General features: G+C 54.5%; 2 protein-coding genes across 3 annotated transcripts; one reads left to right on the top strand and one right to left on the bottom strand.

Annotated features, from left to right (window-relative positions):
• The first annotated feature begins 90 nt into the window (after positions 1 to 90).
• On the top strand, positions 91 to 3402 carry FAM180B (family with sequence similarity 180 member B). The gene is made up of 3 exons (XM_033119687.1): positions 91 to 1172; positions 1995 to 2092; positions 2274 to 3402. Exons 1-3 carry the CDS (start codon positions 938 to 940, stop codon positions 2646 to 2648), a joined length of 708 nt encoding a protein of 235 aa, XP_032975578.1. The 5' UTR covers positions 91 to 937; the 3' UTR covers positions 2649 to 3402.
• Positions 3403 to 3812: 410 nt separating this feature from the next.
• Positions 3813 to 8125, bottom strand: C1QTNF4 (C1q and TNF related 4). Of its 2 annotated transcripts, none has more exons than XM_033121946.1 (2): positions 7997 to 8125; positions 3813 to 4935 (listed from the first exon to the last, which is right to left on the bottom strand). In XM_033121946.1, the coding sequence occupies exon 2, from the start codon at positions 4928 to 4930 to the stop codon at positions 3956 to 3958; it is 975 nt and encodes a 324-aa protein (XP_032977837.1). In that variant the 5' UTR covers positions 4931 to 4935; positions 7997 to 8125; the 3' UTR covers positions 3813 to 3955. The 2 variants fall into 2 exon arrangements, with proteins under 2 accessions (XP_032977837.1, XP_032977838.1); XM_033121947.1 differs by lacking the exon at positions 7997 to 8125 and adding an exon at positions 5032 to 5278.
• Between the last annotated feature and the right edge of the window lie 6248 nt (positions 8126 to 14373).

Below are 14373 nucleotides of genomic sequence, written 5' to 3'. Positions count from 1 at the left end.
GAGAGGGGAGGTGCAAAAGAGGTTTTTCCCTGCTCCTGTAGAGGGACTCTACCAAATCGGAGTCTGTTTTAATGGGACTAAATAGTGTAGTTGGAGACATGGTGACCTGTAAGCCTGGATGTATTTGTTCTGAGAGAGATTCTGGAGCTGAAATTGAAATTCTCGTCCACTGGACTCAGGGTGGGTGTGGCATGGCCTCTCCTGAGACCTGGAGGGGGTCCCAACAACTGCTGGAGAAAGCCCCTTATCTGGTGGTAGCTGATGGGACCAGGGGCCTGGGTGGAACCAGGGAAAACCCCACCCACCCTCATCCCATCCAGATAGCTACAGGGTTCCATGAGCCAATAGCCAGAGCCAGGAAGAGCCACAGCTCATTTTTGAGTCTTGAACCCTGCATCCTGCTCCTTGCAACCTGATAAGCCATCACACTTGGGCTAACGGAAACCTCCTGGCCTCTGGCCTGAGCCAAGAAGGTTGTAAGCCAGCCAAGGATGTCCCAGGGCCTGAGCAAAACTGCAGATCTGTCTTCCAGGGGGTAGGACTTCCTAACCCAGCTGGTCTGGGGTCTGCTCAGCCAGTGACTATGTGCCTGAGGTGGAAGTGCTTGGCTCTGCCTGTCCATGGGTCCGGTCCGCCAGCCCAGACCATGCTTTGCAGCTGATGCTCTTGTCTGCTGAGGGGCTCCCTGGAGACTGGGCTGGACTGGGTGTGAGGAGTTGGGCTCAGCTGTAAGATATTTTGGTTGTGAGGACAAATAGTAAGGTAGTGTTAACTGGGTGCTTTCCTACCTCCTGGGAGGGCCAAGCTAGAACTGTTTACTACCAAACACCTTTTTTCTATTAACTAAGCATCCCACCCATCTGGACAACAGGCTGAGGGCCTGACGAGCAGGGAGCTAGGTGCCTATGCCAACAACCAGATTCCACATTTCTACAGGATGGAAAGAGCCCCTGCGAAGCCAGAGCTAGCCCCTCCCTGTTTAGCACTGAAGTCTGACACGCAATGCAGGGAACGCCTGAGCAGCCTGCCGTGGAAAGTTGGAGCCATGGTATGTGGCAGGCGGATGCAGGGCCAGAGGACCGGCATGGCAGGGAAAAGGCAGTTCCTGGCTTGGCTAATGGTAGCCATTTGCCTCCTTCTCCTGGGGTTGACTACAACCCAGCACCATGCAGGTACCAGGGCTTCAGGGTGGGGTGCATGGAAGCCAGGGAAAGCTGATAGTAGTTACAGTTGGTTCTATCTGAGCCTAGCAGGCCCTAGAACTGGGCATGGTCGGTACCAGGCTGACCTGTGCTAGTGCTAATGTGTGGGCCTGACCCCCAGAACCGGAAAGGTCCAGGTGAAGCAAAGGGAGACAGCTCTAGGTGCCCTCACTGATGGCCCTGGACAGAACTGGGCTTGAGCGTATTCTGGTTGATGCACAAAGCAGCACCTCTTGACCTGCCGTGGGCTTGGAACAATCATTCCAAGGGCCAGGCAGCACGGTGGGGTGAGATGAAGGAAGCTGCAAGAGACATCCGGCCTTGCCTGGCCGCCTGCCTTGCATACCAAACTACTGAGGAGCAGTTAAGGAGTGGGTTCTTCCCAAAGGGGAAGAACCACAACCTTTGGGGAGGGTCATTGGCAGTGTTTTAGGTTACACTGTCCCCAGATGATTATATAGAGAGGGGAAGTGGGGAGTGAAGTGTCTTATGACTTCAGCTCTGCAGCTCTTGGCCAAGGGAACTGCAGAAGTTCAAGGAGTCTCGGACATTCGCCGAGGTGGCATCTGGGTTTAAGATGATGATTTTGGGATCACAAGACCAATGCCTGGGAGGGTGAATGTCAATGTGCACATGTGTGTAGGGGGCAGGGGACATGGGATGGCATTCTTGCTCTTTTGCAGCTAGAAAAACCTCTAGGCACCCTTACTAGGCAGCTGAGGGGCACTTCTGGGAGGCTGGGGTGTTCAGGGTGGAGCTTGGCAGGGGCCTGACTTCTCTCTGCTGCCCCAGGGCAGGCCATGGACAGCACCAGCGTGGGAGGTGGCCTGCAGGAGCCAGAGGCGCCGGAAGTGATGTTTGAGGTCTTTCCTCCAGCTTGGGACATGAGGGTGGGAGCGTCCAGAGGTCCCTAAGCTCAGGCTTGGGAAGGGGGATGTCTCAAGCTGGGCCTGCTGGGGGGGCGGGGGGGCCACCTAGCATGGGCCCTACTGCCTGCTTATGCCTCCCCAGCCCACTCTTGCTCCCTGTCCCCAGGACCCCAGCCCACCCCTTACATGGCTCCCCTTGCAGCTTCTCTGGGCTGGGCTGAAGCTGGATGTCATGGGGCAGCTGCACATCCAGGATGAGGAACTGGCGTCCACACGTCCAGGCCACCGACTCAGGCTCCTCCTGCAGCACCACGTGCCCAGTGACTTAGAGGGTGCTGAGCAGCAGCTGCAGCAGTTCCAGGACCTGCGGAAGGGGCCTCCTCTTGGCCCTTCGGACTTTGAACATCTGCTCCTCACAGGCCTATCCTGTGTCTACCGGCTGCACAAGGCTAGCGAGGCTGAGGAGAGGGATCACTGGGCCCAGGTCTTTGCCCTCCTGGCACAGGAAACACTCTGGGACCTGTGCAAGGGCTTCTGCCCCCAGGGCCAGCCCCCTTCTCTAGGACCCTGGCTCTAGATCCTTGACCCCTTCCCCTGACCCTCCCCTTTCACCTCCTAGCCCCACCACCTCCACGCCAGATCCATCCTGGGCAGGAGCTTCCATCTGGTACCTAGTTCTTCCCACCGTGTTCAGGTCTCTAGGCTTGGCTTGTAACCCAGACCCGTTTATCCCTCCCCCATCTTCTTCCCTGGGCCCTGATAGGCTAAGAGCTCCTGCTCTAGGTCCCAGACAGCAGGCTCACAGCTAAAGGCAGAGTTGTATGTGTTTTGGGGTCAGTGTGTTTAAGAGATGCTTTAAGGGAAGCTGCCCCCAAGTAAGGCCAGGTCAGACCCTCCAACTCCTACCCTGGCAGTCCATGAGAGGTCTTGTAGAATCTAACAGGAACCTTGTAAGTGGTCAGCACCCAGTCCTAATTTAGGTAACTCCTTTTAAGCCCAACCACCGCTCTGGGGTCCCTGAACCTCCAAGTTCCCCATGTGGACTGGGAGAATAGACTGGACAAATTTAGTTTGGTCTGTTGGAGAAGTGAAGGAAGACAGGTGGAGGAATACACTTTTTGGGGGCGGGGCGAAGGGTAGGGAGTATGGGGGGGTTTTGGTCTATCTCAACAAGGCTCATGAGATGAACACTTCAGAGGAAGGTGAGGCTGGGAGGGGACAGCCTGAGAGAGACAAGCTGAGGCTGGCGGTATAGCCCTGATCCTGTGCAGCTCATCCTATAAAACGTTCTGTTCTGGCCTCCTGGAGCCGGTATGTTTCCAACGTTTCCACGTCTAACCCGTCCGGAGCAAATCACCCTCCCTATCCTGAAAGAACATTGCTCATCCCATTCACACACCCTACTGGAAGAAGGAATGGGCGGTTTCCTTGAATCCATACCCTCAGGGAGGCAGCAGGGTGTTGCCCGTTGTCCCAAAAAGGAATCAGCCATCAAAGGACCTTAAGAACGACACTGAAGGTCAATGGGGGAGGAGTTAGACTGAGGGACTGACTGGAAAGGGACAGGAAAAAGAGACCCCTGATGGGTTAGGTGAGTAGGGTTCAAATTTCCACCTTCTCGCCCTCCCAGGACCTGACCAAATCGTGCCCTCTGACCCCCACCCTGTGCCTGCAGTAGTCACTGCCTTCCCGCCCCGCCCAGAGACAAAAGTGCCGAGTCACGACAGAGGCAGGACCCTGGGGAACATAGGCGCCGGCGCAGGCCCACTTTATTGGCAGAGTCCAGCCGCACTGGGCGGGCCGTCATGCTCGCGCCGACGGGGTGTTCGGGCCACAGGCCCCGGCTCGGCATGCACGACCCCGGACTCCTGTCCGGGTGGGAGCTCAGAGCTCCAGGGGCCCAAAGCCCGGCGGGCTGGCGGGGACGAGGTCGGGGTACACCAGGAAACCGGAGAAGGTGATGTACTTGCCGTGGTTGCTGTAGGCGCCATAGCCGTCGTGGTCGTGGCTGAGCAGCCACACGGCGTCGCCGCGCCGCAGTGCCAGCATCACGCTCTGGCTCTGCATCTCGCGGCGTCGCGACGCTCCGTCGTCGTAAATCATGGCCTGCACCTCGTCGCGGTTCTTCATCAGCTTCACCGACAGCGTCTTGTGCGGCAGCTTGCCCATTGTGAAGGAGAAGAAGTAGGCGCCGGGAAGGCGGCAGCGGAAGACGCCGGCCGCCGCGTCGAAGTCGCCGCCAATGTTGACGAGCTCGGTGTCAAAGGCCAGCGGCCGATGCCGCGGCCCCGGGGCCGCGTCGGAACCCACAAGGCTGCGCGTGCGCGCTGCCGAGAACGCCGAGCGCGGCTCGGAGGCGGCGGGCAGACCGCGCGCAGGCGCGTCGGCGTCGGCGTACACCAGGTAGCCGCTGAAGGTGGCGCCGGGCGAGCCCAGCGCGTACTGCGGGGCGCCGTGCAGCCGCAGCCACACCGTGTCGCCGTAGTCGAGTTGCAGCATGGCGCTCTGGCTGGCAGCGCGCCGTGCGCCGGGCCGCCGCTGCTCGTCGAAGGCCAGCGCCTGCACCTCGTCGCGGTTGCGCACCAGCATCACCGACAGGCTCTTGTGCGGGGCTTTGCCAGCCGTGAAGGAGAAGAAGTAGGCGCCGGGCACGCGGCAGCGGAACTGCCCCTTGGCCGCGTCGAAGTCGCCACCGATGTTCACGTACACTTTGTCGAACGTCACTGCCATCTCCGACGTGCCCTCCAGCGGGGTGGTGCGTGCCGCGGAGAAGGCCGAGCGCAGCTCTGTGGAGCTGGGAGCCGGGCCCAGGGCCCAGCAGGCGGCCAGGCCCAGCAGGCCCAGCAGGAGCGGCAGCATGGCCCCTGGGAGAGGAGGCAGAAGGGGAAGGAGAGGAGGGTCGGGCTGGGGCCGCTTCCAAAATGCCCGGAGCTCCGGAACTGGGAGACAGGTTCTCTTACCAGCCCTGCCCTTGACCCACAACAAGCACTCCGTCTCCTGGACACTTGGAGTGGATCAATGGTTTTCAAACTTCAGCGGGCCTCTGTGTCACCTGCAGGGCTTGTTAAAACACACATTGTTGGGCCCTACCCCAGAGTTTCCATTTAGTAGGTCTTGGATGAAGCCTGAGAATTCACATTTCTAACAAGTTCCCCGGTAATGCACATGCTGCTGGTCCACGGACCACACATTGAGAATCATTAGGTTAGGCTAGTGATTCTTCAGACTTTTTTAAAGCACCAGAACCCCAGAACCCCTTCCTCAGGTGAAAGCTCACACACATATAACAGATACAAGCAGAGATGCTCTGTTGGAAGGCGCCTATAGCCCTGTCTGCTGAGCTTTCCCCATCCCCTTCCCCTTGGCACCCAGGGGCCCTGGGAACACGGTGTGGTCAGGGGTCTCAGTTTCCCTCAGCCTCTGGGTTGCTGCATTTTCCTGTGGCTATTCTGTGGTCTTTGGCTTGCCTCTTACTCAGGCACTGGCTCTCTGTACTGATGTCCCCCATGATGGCCATGGTTTCAGCCCCCATCTGGGCAGGAAAGGAAATAGCTGCTCCCTGACCCCTTTCCTGGCTTCTGACCCACTCAAGGGTCAGCTCCCACATTGGACCGCTGGACTCCCCAAGGGCCCTTGCACTAAAGACGCCAGAACACTTGGGGTTTGAGGTAGCTGCCTTCCCCATGAAAGCAGAGTAAGTGAAAGCGAATTCTTCCTTTGGGCTTGGGGGCTGGTCACTGAGGGGAAGGAGAGAGGCAGGAGCTGCTGGGGTCAAAGAGAGCAACAATTCCAGCAGAGGTTTGGCGAGACTGTGAGGTCAGCAGCTCTGTTTCTCAGTGGTGGAGAGGAAAGGACAGACAGAGACACCTGGGCTTGGGTCCTCGCTCTGCCATTTACACACTGAAACAGTAGGCAAGTTCCTTAACTTCTCTGGGCATAGCTTCCTCTGTGTAAATGGAAGGAGACCTGACTTACAAGCTTACCGTGAGAATGCTCTGAGATAACAGATGTGATCACAGTTTGAACGGCTGTGCCACCCAGGTGTGCAATTCCTCTGCTCTTGGCTTTGAGAAAAACAATCTGATAAAGATTTTTTTTAAAAAATCGTTTATTGTCAGAGCACTGGTGATCTCGGAAGGCAGCAGGTTAACACCTTCAAAAACTGCCTTCTGATAAGTTCTTGACATAAGGGGTTAGGGACTCAGTAATTCCTACCCCTGGGAGTTTGGTGAAGGCATTGCTGAACTCACAGGAGTCACTCTCCTGGTGGGATTTCATCATGCTTCCTAGTAGGGTCTAGTTTTTGGGGATTGAATACCCAAAGTCCTGAAGTGGAGACAAAAGCAGGACAGAAAGTGAGCTGGCAGCAGCCTAGGATGTGGGTTTCTATAGGCAATACCCTGGGAGTGTGGGTAGCTTTGTGTCTCTTAGAGACACTGGGGGCCTGTTGAGAGGGTTGCAGGGTGCTGCCGCTGTGCAGACATGCCCTACGCAACAAGGTTGTTCACCTGAGGGTGGATGGGCACGGGAACCTAGCCCACATTCTACTTGCCCAAATGTGTGGGGGTACTGCACCTGGGGAAAAGTGTGCCTTTTCCTAATTCTCATAATAAAGACCCCAAATCCTTAGCCCAGCTGAACACTCTTTCTCTCCAGAGGAGGTACTTTTTCTACTTCCTACAATGGCGCCCCATGAGCTAGCCCATACCCTTGGAGAAGGCAGGAAGGCTGGGGGGAGCCCACCTGTGGTGGTGAAGATTGTATGGCACAAGTATCAGTGCATTCCCTTTTACAAAACTGGACACATCTGGTCTCAGCAAACCTGAGACACAAGTGGGCCCTCTCCCACTTTATAGATGAGAAAGCCAAGGCCCAAGAAGGGGAAGCGTTTTGGGCGAAGGTCACCCATGGAGCATGAAGGCAAGCCCTGAACCCAGATGTTTTGACTCCGAATTCAGTATACCTTCCTCTCCACCACTTTTCCCTCAAGCACAGATATTTCCAGCCAACCTGTCCACTGCCTTGGTTTCCCTTTTTGCAAAAATAGGAGGGAAGACAAGTGGAATGAGCCTAGGGACGGAGGGTGAGGGAGAAAGAAAACAAAACCCAATAAAATCAACCAAACAAAAACTCCAGCGTTTTGCCTTCTGAGAGTATGGGAATATCTCAACTCCTCCTGACCCTGCTGCTCTCCTGGCAGGTCCTGTCCCAGGAGCACCTGCCTGCCTCACCCCCAGCAATCTCTGCTGGGTCTGGTGCACCTACCAGTGCCAGAGGGTCCTTCTGTGTGTCCAGTATCAAGCCTCCGTGTCACCCACTGTCCGTTTCCCAGATCCCTAGGTCCCTGTCTTTCCCTAAACTCCCTTCCCTGAGCAGGTCAGAGGTGGGAGGGTGTCAGGTGGGCATCATAGTTGCAGGGAATGAAATGGCTGTTCCTAGCTCTGTCCAGGTGGGGCTCAAAATAGTCATCTTCAAAGAGAAAAAAAACTGGGACACAGAGAAGTGGGCAGACCCAGAGCCTCGGAACCGACAGGGGGAGGTGCAGCGATGTCAGGCTAAGAGCCCCCCTCGCCGCCCAACCCTACTCTCCAATTACCCCTTTCCCCAAGCCCCGCCAAAACACCCCTCCCCACCTGCCTTGAAAGCCCCTCATGCTCCCAAGAAGATTAAGTCCCCCTTTCACAGAAGCCAATTAATCATTTCTCATGAAAAAAAAAAAACCCTCAGAAAGGGTACTTAAGACCCTCTCTGTCCCCCGACCTTCCTTCATCCATCCCTTCAGAGAAAAAGCCCTTGAGTCTCTTTCATGAAAAAAGCTTCTAGGTCCTTTCAGAGAAGGACCGGATTCCCCCGCATCTTCCCCGCCCCCGCTCCCAATAAAGGAGAAACCTTGCCCCCACCATCCCGCCCCCGAGCTGCCCTCACCTGGCTGGCTGGGGGCGGCGGTCGGATCGGGTTCGCTCCGAGCCCGCAATCCGGCTCGGGCTCCGGGCTCCGGGCGGGAGCCGGGCTGCGCACTGGCCGCCCGCGCTGCGGCGAGCCGGGCCTGGCGGGGCGGCGGGGACTCGGGCCGCTCCTCCGGGTCCCGAGGCGGCGGCGGGGCGCTGGGACCCTGGGGTGGGCGCGGGGCAGCGAGGCGCTGGGAGGCTCGAGGGAAAGAGGACAGCTGGAGAGCTAGCGAACAGACCGGCGGGAGGAGAGGTAGGGGAGAGGCGGGAAGGGGAGAGCGGGGAGGAGAAGCGAGAGGGAGGGGCGCGCCGCGGAGGGGAGCCGAGCGGCGGGGCCTAGGGGCTCACTGCACCAAGGAGGCCCCTGTGCAGGCTGCGCGGGGCTCTGGGCCCTTTCTCATCCGTGACCTCCCTGGAGCCTCATCTTTCTGGGTCTTGCGCGCAGGCATCATTAATCCAAGTTAGCAGATGGGGAAACTGAGGCCCCAAAGGGAAAACAGGCCTGAGGCAGAGGCCAAACTGGGGGTGGCCCAGGGCGCTCTTTAGACCAGCCTCCTTCCCGGTTTGAGGAGAGGGGATGGAGCAGGACAGATACTGGACTAGCCTCTGGGCTGCAAGGACAATGGAAGGTGAGTTTTGGCTGGGATCGACTTCCAGGCATTGGGGGAGGGGGTTTGAGGGAAGAGAAGGATAAATGGGTCAACGTCGCCGGTAAAGGAAGGGCTTAAAGTGACCTAATTTTTCTTTCTCACCTCCAAATCTGAAAATGCCCACAGTTGTTTAGGAAGGAAAGAGGAAGACAGAGCTGCTAGAGGTCAGAGGGTCAGCCTCTCCCACCACATGGGGAGAGGGTGAGAAAGGGGAGGGGAGGCCTTGGGGCAGAATGAGTTCTGGCTGGAAAGGCTGCTGTTTCAGTGTCTGCGAGAAGGGAGAGCATTGAGACGGGCAGTGGGAGGGCTCCTAGGGCCTGTTTGCTGAGGGACACTGACAGCCTGCATAGCTGGGGCCAGGGTGACAGGATCCAGCAGGACAGCAGGGCTGGGCACAGCTGTCCTCCCACCTCAGCACTCACCAGAGGCCCTTTTGATGGCCCCACCGTGGAGGGCTCGAACTCCTTTCATTAGGGCAGCTGTTCTCTCTGCCCTGACTGCTGTGGAGGTGACCATGTGCTGGCATTAGTCACCTGAGTGGGTAGCTTTTACAGAGCCCCACTCTGGGGTACCAGTTGCTGGTGCCGTCCACCTGCCCTGGCTGACGCAGGCAGGCCGGAGGCTTGGGCTCCTGGCTTGGCCATAGATCCTCTGTGTGGTCCCTGAGAAGCCTGGTGCCCCAGGAAACCCTCTGTCCTCTGGAGCTTTCCTTCTGTTACCCCCAAAACTTATGCGATGCCAGTTAATTTCATCCTTAGGAACGATGATTGGCTCATTAAGGTTTCTTCAGGGTGTTAGATAAATGATAAATTAATGAATATGTGCCTTAAAGGGATGGAAAGAACAGAGGCATTTCAGGCTGGCACGGGGCATTTGGGGGCATAGGGTGAAACCCCCGTCGAGCCCTGTAGGATCACGACTGTCTCTTTCACCAGCTTGAAAAGGCCTATGTGGAGGGCATGATGGAGGGTGAAGGTGGGAGGAAGAGCCACACTGGGATGTTGCAGGAAGTTCTGGGGAAGGCAGGAAGCCGACCTGTTAGCAGCCACAACCTTTCTTAGGGCGTTGGTCCTCTTCTGGACCAGAAGGGTGGGGCTGCCATCTTGAAGGTGCCTTTTGAAGGTGTGATTCCAATGGTGGTGGGCAGGGAAGAAGGCACACTCTGCAGGCAGGACCGTTAAATTCCAGTGGGGGGCTGGCCCAGGATGCAAACCAGTCGATACGTTTCCCTGGGTCCACTGGAAGTTCTCCAGAGACGTCAGGGTTGAGGGTGGACACAGGTGGCTCAGGCAGATGACAGAGGGTTTGCGTCAGGACTGAAACTGCGTGGAGACCACTGGGAAAGAGATTTGGGGGAAGAGGATGCCACGAGCTGATGGGTGTGTAGGGCAGGCTAGGATGCTGGACGTGGGGTGGACCAGGATGGACATTGGGGGGTTCAGAAAAAAGAGCCCTAGGCAAGATGGGAGTACCTGCCCCCACTACTTAGTTGTGCGGCTACCGCAACACAAGAGGACTTTTAATAGCAGGTCCTTTTATTGAGTGTAGCAGATGCTATCGGTGCCCCATCCATGCCCCCAGGCCTATGTAGAGGTCACCTACAGACACTTCCAGAACTTGCCAAACTTCCTGGGTCTCTCCTGAGGCATTCTTAGCTGGGGAAGTGAGTGTGGGGCAGGCTGGATGTGGAAAGCTAACCCCCAGGGCAACCCTCAACCAAGGAGGCATGTGTTACTGGAAACGTACTCCAGGGTTGGGTCCCTCAGTGGGACAATTCCCAATTCTCACGCATGTTCCAGTCTCAGGAAGACTCCAGCAGAAGGAAACCTAAGTCACCCACCGGGAAAACCTACCTGTATCTGTACGCTTTATTTGCTTTCCTCCCTTCCTTGTCTCACTTTTCCACTGCCTCACCCTGCTTCTTGGGATCACCTCCTAAATAAACTATTTGCACCCAAATCTTTGTCTCAAGATCTGTTTTTGGGGGAGCCCAAACTAAGACAGTCTCAAGCTGTTAAGCACTTTTTCACGTCCATTACCTTGTTTAATTTTCTTAACATCCCCTGAAGCAGGTATCATTAACCCAATTTTACAAATGAGGAACAAAGAGGATAAAGCAGGGGCAGGATTCAAACCCCGTCCACCTGTCTCCGAAACCCAGTCCTTAGCCACTTGCTCTGCAGCCTCCCTAATCCTCTAATCTTCTCTGGGCCTTATTTTTTCATCTGTAAAATGAGAGATGAGCTCTTGAGTTTGAAGGGAGGCAATGTACCCAATTTCTCCTGCAGCTAGGCATGGTCAACAAGATGTAAGCAAAGTCATTGGGACAGAAAGTGCTTTACAGGGACCGACTCAGCTGGGATGTCCATTCTTTTTGCCCTCCCTCTTCTCTTCCTGGAATGTATACAGGAAGGCTGGAGCTCCAGCTGCCACCTAGGGCCAGGAGAAAACAAAGAAGTGTTCTAAAGCGCAGAGTTAGGGAGGTGTTCAGAAGCTGAGATGAACAAGACCTAGAGACCCTGCCCTAAAGAAGCTAATCATTTAGTGGGAGTGGCTGGATGTCGACACGAGAACCACAAGTGAAAAAGAAATCAGAGTCAGGAGAGAACTGCAAAGTGCTATGAGAGCTCAGGGAGGGAGAAATTTCACCTGGGGGTGTGGGTGGGAGGTGTCCCACAAGGGGATATTTCTAAATAATGGTGAGGGTTTAACACAGTGAGATGGAGGAGTGAAAGGGTGGGAACCAGTCAAAGGTAAGAATCTGAACAAAGGGATAGAGGTGGCTTAATGGGGCTGGGGAGGGGACCGTATGCTCAGTTCAGGAAGAAAGGGTTTATCTCGGGAAGTTATGGCAGGTAAGGTGTGTGTGGCTTAAGTGCCAAGCCAAGGAGCTTGCTTTATCCCACAGCAGAGGGGAGAGTGCTCAGAGTTGTAGTGTAAGATTACTCTGGCTGCAGAGTGAAAGACAGAAGAGTGAAAAGCAGGGAGATCTGCGTGAAAATACTGTGTCCTGATGGATCTGAACTATGTGGGGCTAGTAAGAAAGGAAAAGGGAGGAGACAGGTGGGGGATGAGAGACCCAGAAGAGATTCAGAGACTGACAGAGTGTGCGCACAAACTCAAAATTTAATTAGCTTCCCGGTTTGCCAGGGGATTACAGGGGAATTAACAGACCTCAGAGTCTAGGGACCTTGCTGGGAGTTGAGGGGAAGTTAATGAGAAAGACAACAATATGCCCCAGGGAGAAATGAAAGAAGCAGCGTTAGCCAAGCAGAGATGCCGGCAGGAGAAACAGATGTCAGGGTGCTGAGTCTCTGCCTTGCGCGCTGACATTTCAGCCCTCCAGGGAAAAGGACATTTAGAGCTCCCGGGCGGGCTCCTGGCCTGATTGGCAGGTTCCAGTTCCTCCGAGTACTTGGTAAATGACTTGGGAGGGGAAGAGCTGAGAGTGGCTTCGAGGATCAAGGTCCCAACTCTTCCTTGTCCCTTTTCCCAAAGAAGAACTGAACCCCCAGGCTCCTTCTATAGAGGGGGAGGTTGAGGCCAGGAAGGGGAATGTGGCCTGCTCATGACCAGAGGTGGCAAACTGCATTTTCCAAAGACAGCTGGAACACCCACCCCACCTGCTCTTACACTGTGACCTTGCCACTCCCCTCTAAGAGGAGGACTTAGGTTCAGTCATAAAAGGTGATATAGCTTCTGCCTGGCTCTCTCTCTTGAAACTCTCACATTTGGAACCCAGCCATCATGATTTGAAAAATCCCAGGCCACATGGAAAAGCCATGTGGAGATGTTGTGACCCCCGTCAGAGCCAGCTACCTAATTTGCAAGGTCCAGGGCAAAATGAAAATGCAGGGCCTCTTATTCAAAAATTCAGAATTTCAATGGTAACAACAAGAGCATTCAAGCAAACTATTCTGCGCTTGGGGCCTTGTGCAGCTGCAGAGGTTACACCCCATGAAGCTAGCCCAGCTGAGGTTCCAGCATCAGCTGCGGGAAATACGAGTAAGAAAGCCTTCAAGGTCTCCAGGCCCAGCCACCAATTGCAACTGTGAGAGGGATCTTGAATGGGAACCACCCGGCCTAACCCAGTGACCTCCTGACCCACAAGGGGCAGAAATGATTTTTGTGTTAAACCAGCAACTTCTGGGTTACTACAGCAATAGACAGTTGGAACACTGGGACAATCAGAACTGCTCAAAACCGGGGTGAAGATGGCAGGACAGTCAAGTTTCTCCCCAAACGCAGGCTCATTCCCTGAGCTATTGGTGCAAGTTCTCCTCAACCCACGGTGGCAGAGGAGATTAGAGGCACAAATACCTCAAGGTGGTCAGAAGACCCAAATTCTGTACATTTGGCCATGGAGTGCTGTATGTCGACACCACGATAGGTACACCCTTGGGGACGACCATCAACTTTTCAATTGGAGGAGGCTGGGAAAAGACCCCCTCTTGCATGAGCTGAAACAGTGGTGGCAGCAGCCCGCGCAGAAGGTGGTGAGGTCTCCAAGGCCTGCAGGAGCCTCAGGGAGGGACAGTCACTGGACAAGAGGGAGAGAAGGAAGAGTATGTCCTACAAGGTGGGCAAGGGACAGAATCCCTGTGGCATTTCAATCCTTGTTTCTGACATTGAAGAGTGAGTGTTCTTTGATGACAGTCCTTGCATTCTGATTCTGAATGGTGTGTGTGCGTGTGTGTGTGTTGAATCACTTTGCTTGTGTTATCCATGTCAGCCAGTGGGTGGGTCAGGAGAGTCCTGATGACTGAGGGAGGTAGCCTGGGATGTAAACACAAGCAAAGTCCAGCTGAGCAACTGCTGGAGAAAAAAGGAAGGGAGAGGCATGAATGGCATAGAGCAATTCATCATTGCCACCTCAGTTCTTTTAAAGAGTAGACAATAAAAACCATAGATAAAGTGCAATGGGAACACTAGGAAAAGAAATTCATTTCAAGAGGAGGGATACAGCAAAGATTAATGAATGAAGGGACACTTAAATGAAGTTGTGAAGGCTGCACTGGACTTTGACGGATAACAAGAGATGGGAAGAGCATTCTGGGAGGAAGGACCAGGGAGCAGGGTATCTCCCGAGGAGGCAATCCAGAATCTTGGTGAAGGGCAGTGACTGGCATCAGATTGCTTTGGTTTGAATCCCAGCTCCATTACTAACAGCATGAACTCAGTTTCCCCACCTGTAAAATGGGGATAAGAAAAGTATCTATGCCTTGTTGGCTTGTCGCAAACATTGAAAGACATACTCGAAGTAAAGCACGTAGCCGAGCCCGGCATATTGTAAGCATTCCATATGTGCTATGACGATTGCCTGGTGTTTGAAAAATGAATAATCACCTTGGCATAGTTGAAGGATGAAGTCCAGGGGTGTTGCCAGGAGACAGGTCCAGGAAAGTGAGTTTGGGATCTGATCATGCAGGATTTTAAGTGTCTAGACTTTATTCTGGAAGCCAGTGGATCTCAATCCTGTATGTTCTAACTTCTTTCATAGCAAGTATTTTAAAATTTTTGTAAAATTTCATTCCTATACTGAAATGAAATTTATAAAAAATAAAATCTGATATATTCAAAAATCAATATAATGCTCCAAGTGTGATGTAAAGGATAAATAAAAGGGTAGTAATTTTAATAAAACGATCTGTTTTTCAATGTGTCAATATTTGGGCATTGATACACTAATCAAATAGAGAAGCTG

The sequence above is a fragment of the Rhinolophus ferrumequinum genome, chromosome 11, assembly GCF_004115265.2.
Source record: "Rhinolophus ferrumequinum isolate MPI-CBG mRhiFer1 chromosome 11, mRhiFer1_v1.p, whole genome shotgun sequence".
Lineage (NCBI taxonomy): Eukaryota > Metazoa > Chordata > Mammalia > Chiroptera > Rhinolophidae > Rhinolophus > Rhinolophus ferrumequinum.
This window is presented reverse-complemented; position numbering and strand designations above follow the sequence as displayed.